Here is an 18,380-nt window from a genome sequence, read left to right as displayed (position 1 = left end):
ACCTCTCAGCAGAAACTCTACAAGCCAGAGGAGACTAGGGACCAATATTCAGCATTCTTAAAGAAAATAATTTTCAACCCAGAATTTCATATCCAGCCAAACTAAGCTTAATAAGAGGAGAAATAAAATATTTTCCAGACAAGCAAATGCTAAGGAATTTTGTTACCGCCAGGCCTGCCTTGCAAGAGATCCTAAAAGAAGCACTAAATATGGAAAGGAAAAGCCGGTACCAACTACTACTAAAACACACCGAGATATAAAGATCGATGACACTATGAAGAAACTGCATCAACTAGTGTGCAAAATAACCAGAGAGCATCATGATAACAGGATCAAATTCACATATAACAGTATTAATCTTAAATATAAATGAGCTAAATCCCCCAATTAAAAGACACAGACTTACAAACTGGATAAAGAGTCAAGACCAATCAGTGTGCTATATTCAGGAGACCCATCTCATAGGCAAAGACACACACAGGCTCAAAATAAAGGGATGGAGAAAAATTTACCAAGCAAATGAAAAGTTAAAAAAAAAAAAAAAAGCAGGGGGTGCAATACTAGTCTCCGACAAACAGACTTTAAACCAACAAAGATCAAAAAAGAAAAAAAAAAGCATTACATAATAGTAAAGAGAACAATTCAACAAGAGAGTTCAACTATTCTAAATATATATGCACCCAATTACAGGAGCACCCTGATTCATAAAACAAGTTCGTAGAGACCTGTAAAGAGACTTAGACTCCCACACAGTAATAGTGGCACACTTTAACACTCCACTGTCAATATTAGACAGATCGAGACAAAAAATTAAGAAGGATATTCAGGACTTGAACTCAGCTCTGGATCAAGTGGACCTAATAGACATCTACAAAACTCTCCACCCTAAACCAATAGAATATACATTCTTCTCAGTGCCATATGGCACTGATCCTAAAATTGACCACATAATTGGAAGTAAAACACTCCTCAACAAATGGAAAAGAAGTGAAATCATAAACAGTCTCTCAGACAACAGGGCAATCAAATTAGAACTCAGGATTAAGAAATTCACTCAAAACCACACACTTACATGGAAACTGAACAACCTGCTCCTGAATGACTCTTGGGTAAATAATGAAATTAATGCAGAAAGTAAGAAGTTATTTGAAAACAATGAGAACAAAGAGACAAAATACCAGAATCTCTGGGACACAGCTAAAGGATTGTTCAGAGAGAAATTTATAGCACTAAATACCCACATGAGAAAGCTGGAAAGATCTCAAATTGACACCCTAATATCACAACTAAAAGAACTAAAGAAGCAACAGCAAACAAATCCAAAAGCTAGCAGAAGACAAGAAATAACTGAGATCAGAGCAGAACTAAAAGAGATGGAAACATGAAAAACCCTCCAAAAAAATCAATGAATCCAGGATAGTTTTTTGAAAAATTAACAAAATAGTATGCTAGCTAAACTAATAAAGAAGGAAAGAAAAAAGCAACAAATAGACACAATAAAAAAATGATAAAGGGGATATGACCACTGACCCCACAGAAATACAGACTACCATCAGAGAATACTATAAACACACCTATGCAAATAAACTAGAAAACCTAGAAGAAATGGATAAATTCTTGGACACATACACCCTCCCAAGAGTAAACCAGGAAGATGTTGAATCCCTGAAGAGAACAGTAACAGTTCTGAAATTGAGGGAGTAATTAATAGCCTACCAACCAAAAAAAGCCCAGGACCAGACAGATTCACAGCCAAATTCTACCAGAGGTACAAACAGGAGCTGGTACCATTCCTACTGAAACTATTCCATACAACTGAAAGTGACAGACTCTTCTCTAACTAATTTTATGACGCCAGCATCAACCTGATACCAAAACCAGGAAGAGACACAACAAAAAAAGAAAATTCTGGCCGATTTCCCTGATGAACATCAATGTGAAAATCCTCAATAAAATACTGGTAAACTGAATCCAGCAGCACATCAGAAAACTTATCCACCAGAAGTCAACTTCATCCCTGGGATGCAAGGCTAGTTCAACATATATAAATCAGTAAACATAACTCCTCACATAAACAGAACCAAAGCCAAAAAGTACATGATTATCTCAATAGATGCAGAAAAGGCCTTTGATAAAATTCAACATCCTTTCATGTTAAAACTCTCACTAAACTAGGTATTGATGGAACATAGCTCAATAATAGGAGCTTCTTATGACAATCCCACAGCCAATATCATATTAAATGGGCAAAAGCTGGAAGCATTTGCTTTGAAAACCAGTATAAGGCAAGAATGCTCTCTCTCACCACCCCTATCCATCACGGTACTGGAAGTTCTGGCAAGGGCTATCAGGCAAGAGAAAGAAATAAAGGGTATTCAAACAGGAAAAGAAGAAGTCAAGTTTCCTCTGTTTGCAGACAACATGATTTTATGTTTAGAAAACCCCATCATCTCAGCCCAAAAACTACTTAAACCGATAATCAACTTCAGCAAAGTCTCAGGATACAAAATCAGTTTGCAAACATCCCAAGCATTCCTTTACACCAACAATACACAAGGAGACAGCCAAATCATGAATGAACTCCCATTCACAATTGTTACAAAGAGAATAAAATACCTAGGAATACAGTTAACAAGGGATATGAAGGACATCTTCAAGGAGAACTACAAAGCACTGCTCAATGAAATAAGATAGGACATAAACAAATGGAAAAACATTCTATCCTCATGGATAGGAAGAATCAACATCGTAAAAATGGCCACACTGCCCAAAGTAATTTATACATTAAATGCTATTCCCATCAACCTACCATTGACATTCTTCACAGAATTAGAAAAAACTACTTTAAATTTCATATGGAATCAAAGAAGACCCCCGTATAGGCAAGATGATCCTAAGCAAAAAGAACAAAGCTAGAGGCATCATGCTACCTGACTTCAAACTATACTACAAGACTACAATAACCAAAACAGACATAGACCAATGGAACGGAACAGAGACCTCAGAAATACCACCACACATCTACAACCATCTGATCTTCAACAAACCTGACAAAAACAAGCAATGGGGAAAGGATATCCTACTCAATAAATGGTGCTGGGAAAACTGGCTTGCCATATGCAGAAAACTGAAACTGGAACCATTCCTTACACCTTGTATAAAAATTAACTCAAGATGGATTAAAGAGTTAAATGTAAAACCCAAAACCATAAAAAAAAACCTAGAAGAAAACCTAGACAATAACATTCAGGACACAGGCATGGGCAAAGACTTCATAACGAAAACCCCAAAAGCAGCTGCAACAAAAGTCAAAATTGACAAATAATATCTAATTAAACTAAAGAGCTTCTGCACAGCAAAAGAAACTATCATCAGCATGAACAGGCGACCTACAGAATAGGAGGAAATTTTTGCCATCTACCCATCTGACATAGGTCTAATATCGATAATTTACAAGGAACTTAAACAAATTTACAAGAAGAAAAATGAACAACTCCATAAAAAACTGGCAAAGGATATGAACAGCCACTTCTCAAAAGAAGACATTTACACAGCCAACAAACATATGAATAAAAGCTCAACATCACTGATCATTAGAGAAATGCAAATCAAAACCACAATGAGATTATTAAAAAGTCAAGAAACAATAGATGCTGGCGAGACTGTGGAGAAATAGGCTCGTTTTTACACTGTGATTCCTCAAGGATCTAGAACCAGAAATACCATTTGACCAAGCAGTCCCATTACTGGGTATATACATAAAGGAATATAAATCATTCTACTATAAAGACACATGCACAGGTATGTTTATTATAGAACTACTTGCAATAGCAAAGTCATGGAACCAACCAAAACGCCCATTAATGATAGACTAGATACAGAAAATGTGGTTCATATACACCATGGAATACTGCATAGCCATAAAGTAATGAGATCATGTCCTCTGCAGGGACATGGATGAACCTGGAAGTCATCATCCTCAGCCAACTAACACAGGAACAGAAAACGAAACACTACATGTTCTCACTCCTAAGTGGGAGTTGAACAATGAGAACACATGGACACAGGGAGGGGAACAACATGACCAGGGCCTGTTGCGGGGTTGTGGGTGAGGGGAGGGAACTCAGAGGATGGCTCAATAGGAGCAGCAAACCACCATGTCGTACATATACCTATGGAACCTGCATGTTCTGCACATGTACCCCAGAACTTAAACTAAATAACAAAATATTTAAAAAGAAATGAAAGCTAATCATGATATTCCATTAATTCATTTAGCCTATCTAATGATTCTAAACAGAATACCAGCTGTATAACTGAGATAGATATAGTCTATGGAAAAATTTTTTATCTTTGACATTTTAGTCTCATTTTCATTGTTCTTTTCTCCTAAAGCTAAATTTCCTTTATTATAAGAATGGAAAACTCCTTCTAGGATCCCTTAAGCAGAAACTGAAATTGTTTCCATCACATTATTATTACCTGGACACTGGATAAAGGACCACTCATAGCTCTTTTCTTTGGGGCAAAGATTGGTGTCAAGAACCATCTCATTGTGGTGCATTCCAATAAGCTTCATTGGTCCCCGTGAAGAACCTTCAATGCAATGTCCTCTTCCTGTATTACTAGGATCATTGCACCAGCCACATCCAGGCTGTTCCAAACACTGTCCACAGGTTCTCAATCCAGAACAATTTTGAGCTGCGTGACAGGAACATTGACAAATATGTTAACCTGACTATACATTCAAACAGAATTATAGGCTAATAAAAAAATAAATATGATCATGATAAAAACAATGAAGGGTCATCTATAGTTAATATAAACATTTTTGCAATAATACTTACAAGACAGCAATTACTAAAAGCAAATAAAACATAAAACAAAGAGGAGATAAACAGGCCGCCATAGGAGTGAAAAAAGGTGTGGTTAACCATGACATGGAGAAAAATAAAATCAGTATTGAAGACTCCTGAAAATTTTGGCAGTACTAGAATTTTTGGGGAGCTCATCTAGGGCCCTACAGACCACCTTTATTATTGTCTGTGATATAAAGCCATGTTAGCTGTTCTTGTTTTGCCTCGTAAGAACCTTCAACAAAAGAACTCTCTGTATTCTGCCTGTGGACATCCAGTGTAAGTGATGTCTGCCCATTTCCTGAGATTGCTGGGCTATATTTGGACTACCTGTTACAGATAATGCTCCTCACAAGGGTCCGAGATACTAGTATTTGGCTACTATGTGATGAATAAACTTAATCTCATCCAAAAACCCAAGCTGGGTGGGAACATGAAAACCTGGTACTCTCCTTCAGCCAGGCAACCAGAGCACACATTCTAATTTTCAGGGCTATAAAACACTCCATGACTCATTTGCTGATACTCAACCTTTGTTGTTGTTGGTTTTTTGTCTTTTTGTTTTTTGATTCAGGTATAACCTATGAGACTCAACAAAGCCTATGAATATGGTAATGTTTGTCAAAGATAAGCAGACATTACAGTCAAAACATCACAGTCATAGCCATTGCTATGAAATACTTTAAACTTTGACTTAACAACCAAAGCATCTTACATTAAGCTGAGAGACTTTTCATATTTACATAGTTACTTTTACTATTATTTAGCTAGGAATAGTATATTTTGTCTTGGGGATTATTTATAAATAGAAGATAGTGACAGACATACAAGACATATGAATGATGTCTTCTGGTCACATGAAAGGAAAAACAATGGAAGAAAAAAATGGTAGATTTCTGGCAGACTCAATTTCATTGTATGTTAATGGCTTAGCTGCCACTCAGTGTTTAATGCTACTGGAAACAAAAACATTCCTAAGAAAAACTACAAACAACAATGGCACAAATTTCTCAGTGAACATCAGGAACTTAATATCGTTGACTGTGCACAGATAATAGAATATTGGATTTAAAAATTTACCAATTATAACATTATTTGTAGTTGTCAATCCTTTGAGGGGTAAGGATCTCATACCTTCATAGGAAGGTAGAGACTAAGTACCATCTCCTGTATTTTCTTAATAAGAAATAAAAAAGGAAGAATACTCTTTGAGTCATTAAATAAAAGTGGCTAATGTTAAATTTGTAGATAAATAATTCATTGACACAGAGTCTTCCTTTAAAATCTTACATTTTTTCAACAGTACACAGTGCTAAATAACACAATTTTTTAAATCCTTAGATAACTGAACATTTACTATTTACCATATCCCTCCTTAGTTTTGTTGGTTTAAAATACTTATCATATATCTATGGTTAGTTAACCCACAGTATTGCTAACTAGTTTATTCTAATTGTTTTCAAAAGTATATTGGGTTACTATGCTATCAATAGGACACAAGGGAAAATATCTAATTAGTAATATTGGCTTGGCATTCCAATTATTTACTATCATGTAATGATTTGTATCATATATCATGTGAGGAGAAAGTAAATCTTTAGTGAGACTCACCCTTAATAAATCAAATTTTTTAATATTGTTATACAGGTATTTCCTAAGACAGTAAGTTTTATTTTAAAACTATCTTTTTTTAAGAAAGGATCATGATACCTGCTTTAGCAACAGCCAGATTTTACCTGTGGACACCACCTATTGACCTTAAAGTCTGAATTGTTCAACCCAGCGAATAAAACACTGGGGAAAGAAAAAATAAATAAATAAAAAAGTCACACCACTGGCAAATGAAATAAGCTTCATGATACCTCTGCCATTCCAACCCCACAGGAGACAGTGAACCTGCTTATAAATGGAGCACATCACTACTACATCCAGCATCTGAGAAAGCCACCATGAAAAGGCCCTCTATAACCAAGGAACTCATACAGAGTCCTCACGACTAAAAGCAACAAGAGCCAAATTAGATTAAAATAAACTACAAACATTAAAGTCACATCCTCAAGGGGAAAAAAAGAAATGAAAAAAGCACAGTTGAATCAAAACTAAATTCAAAAATAATTATAAGAGCCCACAGAAGTAAGAAGGGACCAGAAAAATAATTCTGGCAATACGAAAAACTGGAGTTTTATAATATCGCCAAAAGATCAAACTAGCTCTTCAGCATAGATCCAAACCAAGATGAAATCCTTGATTTGCCAGATGAAGAATTCAGAACTACTATGTTACTCAAGAAGATAAAAGAGAAAGGTGAAAACCAACATAAGAAAATTTAAAAAAACAATTCAGGATATAAGTAAAAATATTAACAAAACATTCAAAAAAAAAACTTCTGGAAATGAAAGGCACATTTAGAAAATTGCAAAATCCAAGTGGAAAGTTTTAACAATACTTTGTCTTAGACAAATACTACTCTAAGACAAAGTAGAAGAAATAATTTCAGACCTCATAGACAAAGCTTTTGAATTATACCAATCAAACAAAAATAAAGAAAAAATAATTTTAAAAAGGAACAAAGTATCCAAGAAATATGAGATTAGGTAAAACAGGCAAACCTAAGAATCACTGGTGTTCCTGAGGGAAAAGAAAAAGAAAAACATTTGAAAAACTTATTTGAGGGAATAACTTGAGAAAGACATCCCTGGCCTTCCTAGAGATTTGGACACCCAAATACAAGAAGCTCAAAGAGCTCCTGAGAGATTCAGTGCGCAAATGACATTACCAATGTATATAGTCATCATTCTATCTGAAGTCAACATGAATAAAAGAATTCTAAGAGCACTAAGACAAAAGTATCAGATAATCCATAAAGAAACACCTATCAGACTAATAGTAGATTTCTCAGCAGAAACCTTACAAGCCAGAAGGGATCAAGGTTCTCTATTTACCCTCCCTAAGCAGAATAACTGCCAGCCAATAATTTTGTATCCAGCAAAACTAACTTTCATAAATGAAGGAGAAATAAAGTCCTTTTGAGACAAGCAAATGCTAAGGATTTTGTCACTAACAGACCAGCCCTACAAGAAAAGCTAAAAGGAGTTCTAAATCTGAAAATGAAAGGTCAATATGCACCAGAACAGAACCTCTTGAAAGTATAAAACTCACAGGGCCTATAAAGTAATAACACAATGAGGAAAACAAAGTAACTAGGTAACAATCAACATGATGACTAGAAATGTACCCCACATCTCAATATTAATGTTACATGTAAATGGTATAAATGCTCCACATAAAAGACATAGATTGGTAGAATGGATGAAAAACCACAAACGAAATATCTGCTATCTTCAAGAGACCCATCTAACATTTAAAGATTCTTATAGACTCAGGTAAAGGGGTGGAAAAAGATATTCAATCCAAATGGAAACCGAAAGCAAGCAGGAGTAGCTATTCTTGTATCAGATAAAACAGACTTTAAAGGAACAACAGTAAAGAAAAAAACAAAGAAGTTCATTATATAATGATAAAAGTATCAATGCAACAAGAAGATATTACAATCTAAAATATATATTCATCTAACACTAGAGCTCCCCAGATCATAAAACAATCACTAGTAGACCTAAGAAAGAGATAGACAGCAGCACAATAATGGTGGAGGACTTCAACACTTCACTACACAGATCATCAAAGCAGAAAGTCATCAAAGAAACACTGGATTTAAATTACACTCTAGAACAAATGGACCTAACAGATATTAACAGAACATTCTACCCAAGAACTGCAGAATATGCATTCTTCTCATCAGCATATGGAACATTTTCCAAGATAGACCATATGACAGGCGACAAAACAAGTCTCAATAAGTTCTAAAAAATAAAAATCAGCCAGGCATGGTGACTCATGCCTGTAATCCCAGCACTTTGGGAGGCCAAGGTGGGTGGATCATGAGGTCAGGAGTTTGAGACCAGCCTGACAAACATGGTGAAACCTCGCTCTACTAAAAATACAAAAATTAGCCGGGTGTGGTGGCATGTGCCCGTAACCCCAGCTACTCAGGAGGCTGAGGTAGAAAAATTGCTTGAATCCGGGAGGCGGAGGTTGCAGTGAGCCGAGATTGTGCCACGGCACTCCAGCCTGGGCCACAGAGCAACATTCTGTCTCAAAAACAAACAAACAAAAAAAATCAAAATCATATCAAGTATCTTCTCAGACCATAGCAGAATGAAACTAGAAATCAATCCCAAAAGGAACCTTCAAAGCTATGTAAATACATGGAAATTTAACAATCTGCTCCTGAATGATTTTGGGGTTAACATTAAATCAAGATGGAAAGTTTTAAATTGTGCAAAAAGAACAATAACTGTGATACAAGTTATCTAAACCTTGAATATAGCAAAAGCTGTGCTAAGAGAAAAGTTTATAGCACTAAGTGCCTGCATCAAAAAGTCTGCTAGATCACACACTGACAACCTAATGTCACATCTCAAGGAACTAGAGAAATAAGAACAAAACAAACCCAAAGCTAGCAGAATAAAATAAATGACAAATATCAGACCAGAACTAAATAAAATTGAAACCAAGAAAATACAAAAGACCAATGAAATGAAACGTTGTCTTTTTGAAAAGATAAAATTGATAGATCATTAGTTAGATTAACAAATAAGAGAGGATTCAAATAAGTTTAATTAGAAATGAAAATTGAGACATTACAAACAACATCACAAATACAAAATATCATTTGAGACAACTCTGAACACTTCTATGCATACAAACTAGAATATCTAGTGGAAATGGAAAAATTCCTAGAAACATACAACTCTCCTAACTTAAATCAGGAAGAAATCAAAACCCTGAACAGATCGATAACAAGCAGTGGGACTGAATCAGTAATATAAATTTGCCAGCCAAAAAGTCAAGGGTCGGAGGATTCACAGCCGAATTCTACTAGATATTCAAAGAATTGGTACCAATCCTACTGAAACTGTTGCAAAAGACTGAGAAAGGAAATTTTTCCTAACTCATTCTATGAAGCCAGTATCACCCTGATAGCAAAATCAGGGAAGAAAATAAGAAAACCACAGACTAATATCCCTGATGAACATAAATGAAAAAATCCTCAACAAAATACTAGCAAGCTGAATCCAATGGCACATCAAAAAGATAATTCATCATGATTAAGTAGGTTTCATCCCAGGGATGGTTCAACATATGCAAGTCAATAAGTCAATAATTATGATTCATCATATAAATGAATTAAAAACAAAAGTGATATGATAATCTCAAATAATTACAGGAAAAGCACTCATTAAAATCCAGCATATCTTTATAATTAAAAACCCTCAACAAACTAGGCAGAGAAGGAACATACCACACAATAATAAAAGCCATATATGACAAACCCACAGCAAACATCATAGTGAATGGGAAAATGTTGAAAGCATTACCTCCAAGTACTAGAAGAAGATAGGTAGGCCCACTTTCATCACTTCTATTTAACATAGTACTGGAAATCCTACCCAGAGCAATCAGGCAAGAGAAAGAAATAAAGGGCATCCAAATAGGAAACAAGGAAGTCAAACTATCCTTTTTTGCCAATGATATGACTGTATACCTAGAAAACCCTAAAGACTATGATGTGATTTTATACTGTATACCTAGAAAACCCTAAAGACTTTGATATGATCATATACCTAGAAAACCCTAAGGAATCCTTGTCCAAAAGACTCCTAGATTTGATAAATCAATTCAGTAAAACAATGTACACAAATCAGTAGCACTGCTATACACCAAAACTGACCACCCTGAGAATCAAATCAAGAACTCAACCCCTTTTACAACAAATAAAATATCTAGGAATATACTTAACCAAGGAGGTAAAATATCCCTACAAGGAGAACTACAAAACACTGCTGAAAGAAATCATAGATGACAAAAACAAATAGAAACACATCCCACACTCATAGGTTGGAAGAAATGATATCATGAGAATAATCACACTGCCCAAAATAATCTACAGGTTCAATGCAATTCCAGTCAAATCACCAACATCATTTTTCACAGTATTAGAAAAAATAATCCTAAAATTCATATAGAACCAAAAAAGAGCCTAAATAGCCAAACCAATCCTAAGTAAAAATAACAAATCTGGAGGCATCATATTACCTGACTTCAAATTGTATTATAAGACTATGGTAATCAAAAGATACATAGAAAAATGGAGATACACAGAAAAATGGAACAGAATAGAGAACCCAGATATAGAGCCAAACACTTACAACCAACTGATTTTTTGGCAAATTATACAAAAACATAAATTGGGGAAAAGACACCCTATTCAATAAATGGTGCTGAGATAACTGGGTCAACACACGTAGAAGAATGAAACTGGATCTATGTCTCTCGCCATATACAAAAATCAACTCAAGATGGATTAAAGATTTAAATCTAACACCTGAAACCATAAAAATTCTGGAAGAAACCTAAGGAAAACTCTTCTGGACACTGGCATAAGCGATTTTGACTAAGACCCCAAAATCAAATGCAACAAAAACAAAAATACATAAAAGGAACCTAATTAAACTCAAAAGCTTCTACACAGCAAAATAGATAATTATCCAAGTAAGCAGACAACACACAAGACAGGAGAAAATATTTGCAAACTATGCATCTGACAGAGGACTACTATCCAGAATCTACAAGGAACTCAAACATACCAGCAACAAGAAAACAAATAATCCCATCAAAAAGTAGACAAATGACATGAATAGATACTTGTCGAAAGATGATACACAAATGGCCAACAAAAGTGAAAAATGTTCCACATCACTAATCATCAGGGAAATGTAAATTTAAACCACAATGAGATATCACCTTACCCCAGACAAAATGGACATTATTAAAGGGTCAAAAAACAATAGATGTTGGCATGGGTACGGTGAAAAGGGAAAGCTTATACACTGCTGGTGGTAATGTAAATTATTACAACCTCTATGAAAAACAGTATGAAGGTTTCCTGAAAAACTAAAAGTAGATCTACCATTCAATCCAGTAATCCTACTGCTGGGTGTCTACCCAAAGGAAAATAAGTCATTATATCAAAAAGATACCTGCATACATGTGTTTATCACAGCACAATTCACAACTGCAAAGATATGGAACCAACCTAAGTGACAATCTAGTGACAAGTGGATAAAGAAAATGTGCTATACGTACACCAGGGAATGTTACTGAGCCATTAAAAAGAAGAAAATAATGTCTTTTGCAGCAACTTGGATGGAGCCAACAGCATTGTTCTAAGTGAAATAACTCAAGAATGGAAAAACAAATAGTATGTGTTGTCACTTATAAGTGGGAGCTAAGCTATGGGTTCACAGAGCCATACAGAGTGGTATAATTGACAATGAAGACTCAGAAGAGCAAAGGAGGGAGACGAGGGATAAAAAAAAAAAACCTATATGTTGGGTACAATGTACACTACTCAGGTGACAGGTGCACTAAAATCTCAGACTTCACCAGTATACAATTCATCCATATAACTAAAAAACAATTGTACCCCTACAGCCACTAAAATTTTAAAAATTAAATTTAATTTAAAAAATAAATAAGACCAGGCGCGGTGGCTCATGACTGTAATCCCAGCACTTAGGGAGATCGAGGCGGACAGATCACGAGGTCAGAAGATCAAGACCATCCTGGCTAACATGGTGAAACCCCGTCTCTACTAAAAATACAAAAAAAATTAGCCGGGTGTGGTGGTGGGCTCCTGTAGACCTAGCTACTCAGGAGGCTGAGGCAGGAGAATGGTGTGAACCCAGGAGGTGGAGTTTGCAGTGAGCCGAGATGGCACCACTTCACTGCAGCCTGGGCGACAGAGCGAGACTCCGTTTAAAATAAAATTAAATAAATAAATAAATAAATAGTCCTTATAGGACTAAAATTTCAAAACCAAAAAATAGAAAAGACAATCATTAAAATATCTTAAGGTGCATTATGGACAAATTAAATCTGAACTGTTCTCAATACAACATTCTTATTCATGTTTCCAAACAGCTGGGGAAACCTTAGCTTACATACAGAATCCTGGGTTTTCCGTACTGACAACGAGAAACTATTAATCCTCTAGTTCTGCTTATCTATTAGATTTAGCCTTTAATAATAAGTTCAAAAATGTCAAGTTCAGAGCAACATCATAATTCTCTTGGATTTCATTTCAGATATAAAGATATTAAATAAGGTAATGCTGATTTTGTTTTTCAAGAGTAGAAAGCAACATGCATTTTAACAGAAAGTTAATTACTATTTAGCAGGGACTCAAAAACTGACATATGCTAATTTTTCTTCTCTTTCTTATAGAAAATAAGATACGAGAAACCTTATGCAGGCTATGCTATTGTTCCTAAAGTTACGTGTGGTATAAGGACTTGTATGAAATATGGGTAATTGGAGCAATCCTTTTTATTTTATTTATTTTTGGCTTTTCAAAAGATCAAGTTGTAAAATATCCAATATGGTTTTTCAAACGGGTAAGAATATTAAAAAACCAACCTGTAAGAAATTGTCATCAAATTTTAAAAATGATTACCTTCCTTAATTGTGAAAGTGTTTAAATTGAAACTTACAAATACTGAAAAAAATATAGATTTGTGAGATAATACCTTATCCTCAAGTTGTGTATTATTCTATTTTACTATATCAATTTAATTGCATTTTCATTTGAACCTCTATACATTTAGGACTAAATCTCCTACTATTGCTTTAAACATTGCCCTGGAATTCATTTTCACAAGTAGAATATCTGACTATCCAAAATATATCAATTATTAATAATGCCAAATATTAGCAAAGCTTTCTCAGAAACCATTAGTCAAAAATTGTCTTAATATATATTTCCTCTCTTCAATTTGTGAATTTTAAACAATGATATCACAATATTATAACTGAAAAATACTGGAAAATATTGCAAAATCCTATTTGTTTCTCCTTTCCAAAGAAAAATTTCCCTTAATTTCTATTTACTAGTAAACCTCAAATGAACATTGAGGCAACTTCCTGAAGGCAACTAAAAGACCACTTCCAATACAAAGTTTTGTTGATACATATAAAAGTATTTTAAAGACTCAAATGTTAAATGAATAGACATGTGTAGTAGAAAACGATAATGTAAATATATATAATTTATCCTGAAAAGTTAAAAAGTTAAAGTCAACAGCATACTAAAACCATTGCTGAGAAGCTGACACCTACGAAAGAGTAACACTCAGCTACTTTTAAATTGTATTTTGAACAAGAATGTCATTGTACTCCTAGTCCCTATTGTATTTCCTGGCATTTCTTCACTACAAATGTTTGTTGGTTAAAAACATGGGAAAAATTAAACAATGAAGGAGTTCGTTATTCACACATAGTGGATCACTGCCAGGTAACTACTACTTCCAGAAATACAAAGTCTCCTTAAGGCAATGTCCAATGCCCTTCTTCCCCACAACGACACACAGGTGTATAATAAAAAATCTGTGGAGGCCAGGCGCAGTTGCTCACACCTGTAATCCCAGCATGTTGGGAGGCCAAGGTGGGCAGATTACTTGAAGTCAGGAGTTCAAGACCACCTGGCCAACATGGTGAAACCCCATCTCTACTAAAAACACTAAAATCATCCAGGCATGGGGGTAGGCGCCTGTAGTCCCAGCTACTCGGGAGGCTGCGGCAGGAGAATTGCTTGAACCCAGGAGGCGGAGATTGCACTGAGCCAAGACTGTGCCACTGCACTCCAGCCTGGGTGACAGAGCAAGACCCTGTCTCTAAAACACAAAACCAAACAAACAAACCCTGCGGAATAGAAATAACTGTTAGAGTAGTCCTGGACATTATCAGCACAAATGATCTATACACAGCTTCCGGAAAGGCGAACTTGACAACAGAACAGAGAACGGAACTACAGAGAAGAAAAAATAGCAAACTAGACTACCTGCTCAAGGAACAAATGGTAGAAGTAGACAATGAAGCCTCTATAATAATCAAGAAAACAAAAGAAGCAAAAGATCAAAAACAAGAGACACAATGACAGACCTGAAGATCTGATGTATGCTTGCCTAGCTGACAATTCCACCAGCAGTATATAGTTATCATTATTTGATTTGTCAGTGGTAGAAATTTAATTCATACCTGTGTTAAAATAGTGAATTATGTTTCACTAACCTTCTCAAAAAAAATCAGTTACAACAATATTTTTATTTGTACTATATAATTACAGTGTTTTCAAAAAACTTATTTCAACTAAATAAAAAGTCCCAAGTAAAGGATTATAAAAGGAAAAATAGCTAAATATTAGCAAACAAAAATACAAAAAATACGAATAGAGTTGAGATATTAAGATATATCTAGACATTCTAGCAACTATTTTAATATTTGCAACAAGAGTAAAGATAAGAAAACATGTATTTTAAGACATTACAGAACATTTTTAGCAGATGAAGAAACAAACCACTCTTCAGATTTAAAGAGCCAATGAAAAAATCTAAAAAATCTAAAAATGATTTTCTTCAATGAAAAACTGTAAAAAAAAATTAATTTTAAAGAACCACATCAATCACTGAAAAACTGAATTAAAACCATGAAAAATTTTAGAATGCCAACAAGAAAGAAAAAAATCTTAAAAGCTCCCAAAGCAGGGATAAAAAAGATGTTCCACAAAGGAATGAAAATTAGATTGGCATTGGCATTCTCATCCACAACACTGAATGCTAAAGAGGTTCCAAGGAAAAAATTACTTAGTATACTACATTTAGCCATTTTATCATTCAAGTGAAAATGAAAAGTATACTTTTAGACATGCAAAGACTCAAAAGTTTGTCACAAATTTATTTGAAAAAATTTACTAAAGATTGTTTACCAATGGTTAAAATGGTAAAATTTACGTTATGTGTGTTATACCACCAAAAAAATTGTGAGAAAACAAAAAAGTAGAACAAATGAGAAGGAATGGGATGTAAGAAAAACTTGTGAGAACATAAGCTTAATTCTAAATAATTTTTAGAAAGTTGTTAAGAGAATAAGAGCTTAGACTTTCACAAACCACTTTTTCCCTACTTTTTAGCCTTTTTTATTGTGAAATATAACACATATACAATTACATAAAGAAAAATATAAGATTAATAAATTATTATACACACACTCTGGACCTGCACAAAGCCTAGCAGTGGATCACTGCCTCTCTTGTCTCATTTCCTAATCGGCACCCCTAAACTTCTCCCAGCAACATCCTCTAGCTGACATTTTTGAGAATAAACTTTTGCCTTACTCTATAGTTTTACCACCTAAACACACATTTCTAAACAACATAGTGTAGTTTTGACTATTTTTGAACTTTATACCTAAATGTAGTCAAACAGTATGTAATCTTTCATGCTAGCTTCATTCATTGAACAATAATATTTGTGGAGAGACAACCATGACTATCGAGGCAGGAGAAGGTGCTCATTGTCTCATTCCCCACAAGTCTTCAACTCTTGTATTCAACTCTCCTGGGCAGCTGGCTCCCAGTTTTGAAATGTTCTGCTGTGCTAAAAAGGCCATTTTATGCCTGAAACCACTACACTGCTGCACACTTGATCAGGTACAACACCCCCATTCCTTATCACAATCCCTAAAAAGGGATATCAACGGTGAGCTCAACCCATAATACATCCAACCATGCCCATCCCAGGCATATCTCTCCACTTGATGCCAAGAGCCTGAAGGAACAAATGAACACAACAGCTGCAGCTGGGATTCTAGCCTGCATTGTGTTACTGTTTTGCCTTAGCTCTTCAAGCAACAGTGGTGCCCACTATGGACCAAATACGTATTTGACTGGACCGCTGGGAGTGATGAAAGGCCTAGAAAGTCAGTGGGTCTCTACGTGCATTGCCTCAAGTAGTGGCTACCTCTAAATGGGAAGATGACTCATCTGGGCAAGAAGGACTAGTATCAACTGGGTGACCATGTTGTGTAAGGGCCATACACTTATAGGCTTCAACATAGTAGACTTACCACCAACAAGGATCTCAGAATTATGAAGTTACTGTGATAGCAGTTATTAAGAAATTATTTTAGGTAGATAGAGAGAAAAGGGATCCTTGGAAAGTTTTCATTTCTTTTTAAAACACCTCCAAAAGCGTTGCTTGTCTAACAGAAAAGTCCGGGCTCTTAGAGCCAAGCCGCAACCTTTAGTATGCATACGCAAGCCATTAGAAACTGGGTCCACTCAACATGGCGATTCCTACCTTTGTCCTCTTGCCCTTGCTCCACATATCCCCGCGTGTGTAGAACATCATGGTGCCCTGCATTTGCATATTAAAAGGCGAGGGTGGGAAGGCCAGTTTTTTTCCCAGGGCTACGTGAATGAATGCCTGGTCAAACCAATCCCCTAAGCCCTATGCAAATCAGACACGGACTCCTCCAGCCTCTACATATACCTGCCTGGTACGCACCACACCTGGGGTTTCCTCTTTGAGCTGTGGAGCCCCCATCCCTCTGTCTCTGTAAGGGCGAGCCTCTTCCTTCTGCCTTCTCTTTTCTTTCTTGCCTATTAAACTCTCCGCGCCTTAAAACCACTCCACGTGTGTCTGTGTTGTTTAATCTAATTCAACGTGAGACAAGAGCCCTGGTGTTCCTCCACTCATGGGAGCCATATCATTACTACAATTGCTAACTAGAATGGGTTGCCTCTCAGAGGAAAAACAAGAAAGCTCAAAAGGAGGGAAGGAAGAGTGGACAGGCAGAAAACAAATATTGCTGCTGGGATAGTTGTTTGTATTTTCATCAGTCAGGCTGCCAGTGGCTGCTCCTACGGAGGGACTGCAACAAAGTCAATGATCTAGTAAGAAAGTCCTGAAGATACTTAGGAAGGTTATAGAAACAAGCTGTGTTATGGCCTGCACTCCTAGGAAAACTCCAAGTGACTGTTTCCTGGAGAGAAAGGGACACAGGGAAACCACTGGACGGATACAAAAACCTAAAATGGACCTTTCACCTTTAAAAGTTTCAAATATGACAAAAGAAGAGAGATGATCATAGTGGAGAACTTAGGACTGTTAGGAGAAAGGAATTAGAATTGCGATAAAGATCCCCTGGAGAGAATTCCTGTGTAGAGATGGAAACTGTTGCTTTCCCTATCTCATTGAATACATTTCAACCACAACATATTCCTGAGTTTAATAGATACACTGGACTGCAAGTGGCTGTTATTTTGTCTCCTTTGACTGAAGTGTAACTACAATTTCTTTGGAACCTCGAAAAAACATACCAACATGTTAGATTCACTCATTTCAAATCCTGTTTACTGCAGGTTAAAGTATTGGAAGAAAAAAAAAAATCTAAGGACTTTTGCTCCTATTTTCTTTGTGAGCTTCCTAGACACTCAGATGTTGAGAAGAAGGGAATTGAAAAAGAACCAAAAGAACTTCTCATTTTATTTGTCTGTTTGGACTTTAACAAGTAACTGATATTTTGCTTTGTTCAAATCAAAGCATCCTCAATGGACATAAACTTGGA

General features: G+C 35.6%; 1 protein-coding gene across 4 annotated transcripts in view; it reads right to left on the bottom strand.

The window, feature by feature from the left end:
- The window catches only part of ATRNL1 (attractin like 1), an 827,091-nt gene that overhangs the window by 615,246 nt on the left and 193,465 nt on the right, over positions 1 to 18,380 (bottom strand). For 3 of the 4 annotated variants that reach the window (XM_050804667.1, XM_050804668.1, XM_050804670.1), the window contains exon 18: positions 4,483 to 4,701. The exons of the other annotated variant lie outside the window; for it this stretch is intronic. In XM_050804667.1, the coding sequence (XP_050660624.1) occupies positions 4,483 to 4,701 (219 nt within the window). The remainder of the gene's footprint in view (positions 1 to 4,482; positions 4,702 to 18,380) is intronic. 4 annotated transcript variants of the gene reach the window in all.

Source organism: Macaca thibetana, chromosome 9 (assembly GCF_024542745.1).
Source record: "Macaca thibetana thibetana isolate TM-01 chromosome 9, ASM2454274v1, whole genome shotgun sequence".
Taxonomy (NCBI): Eukaryota; Metazoa; Chordata; class Mammalia; order Primates; family Cercopithecidae; genus Macaca; species Macaca thibetana.
This window is presented reverse-complemented; position numbering and strand designations above follow the sequence as displayed.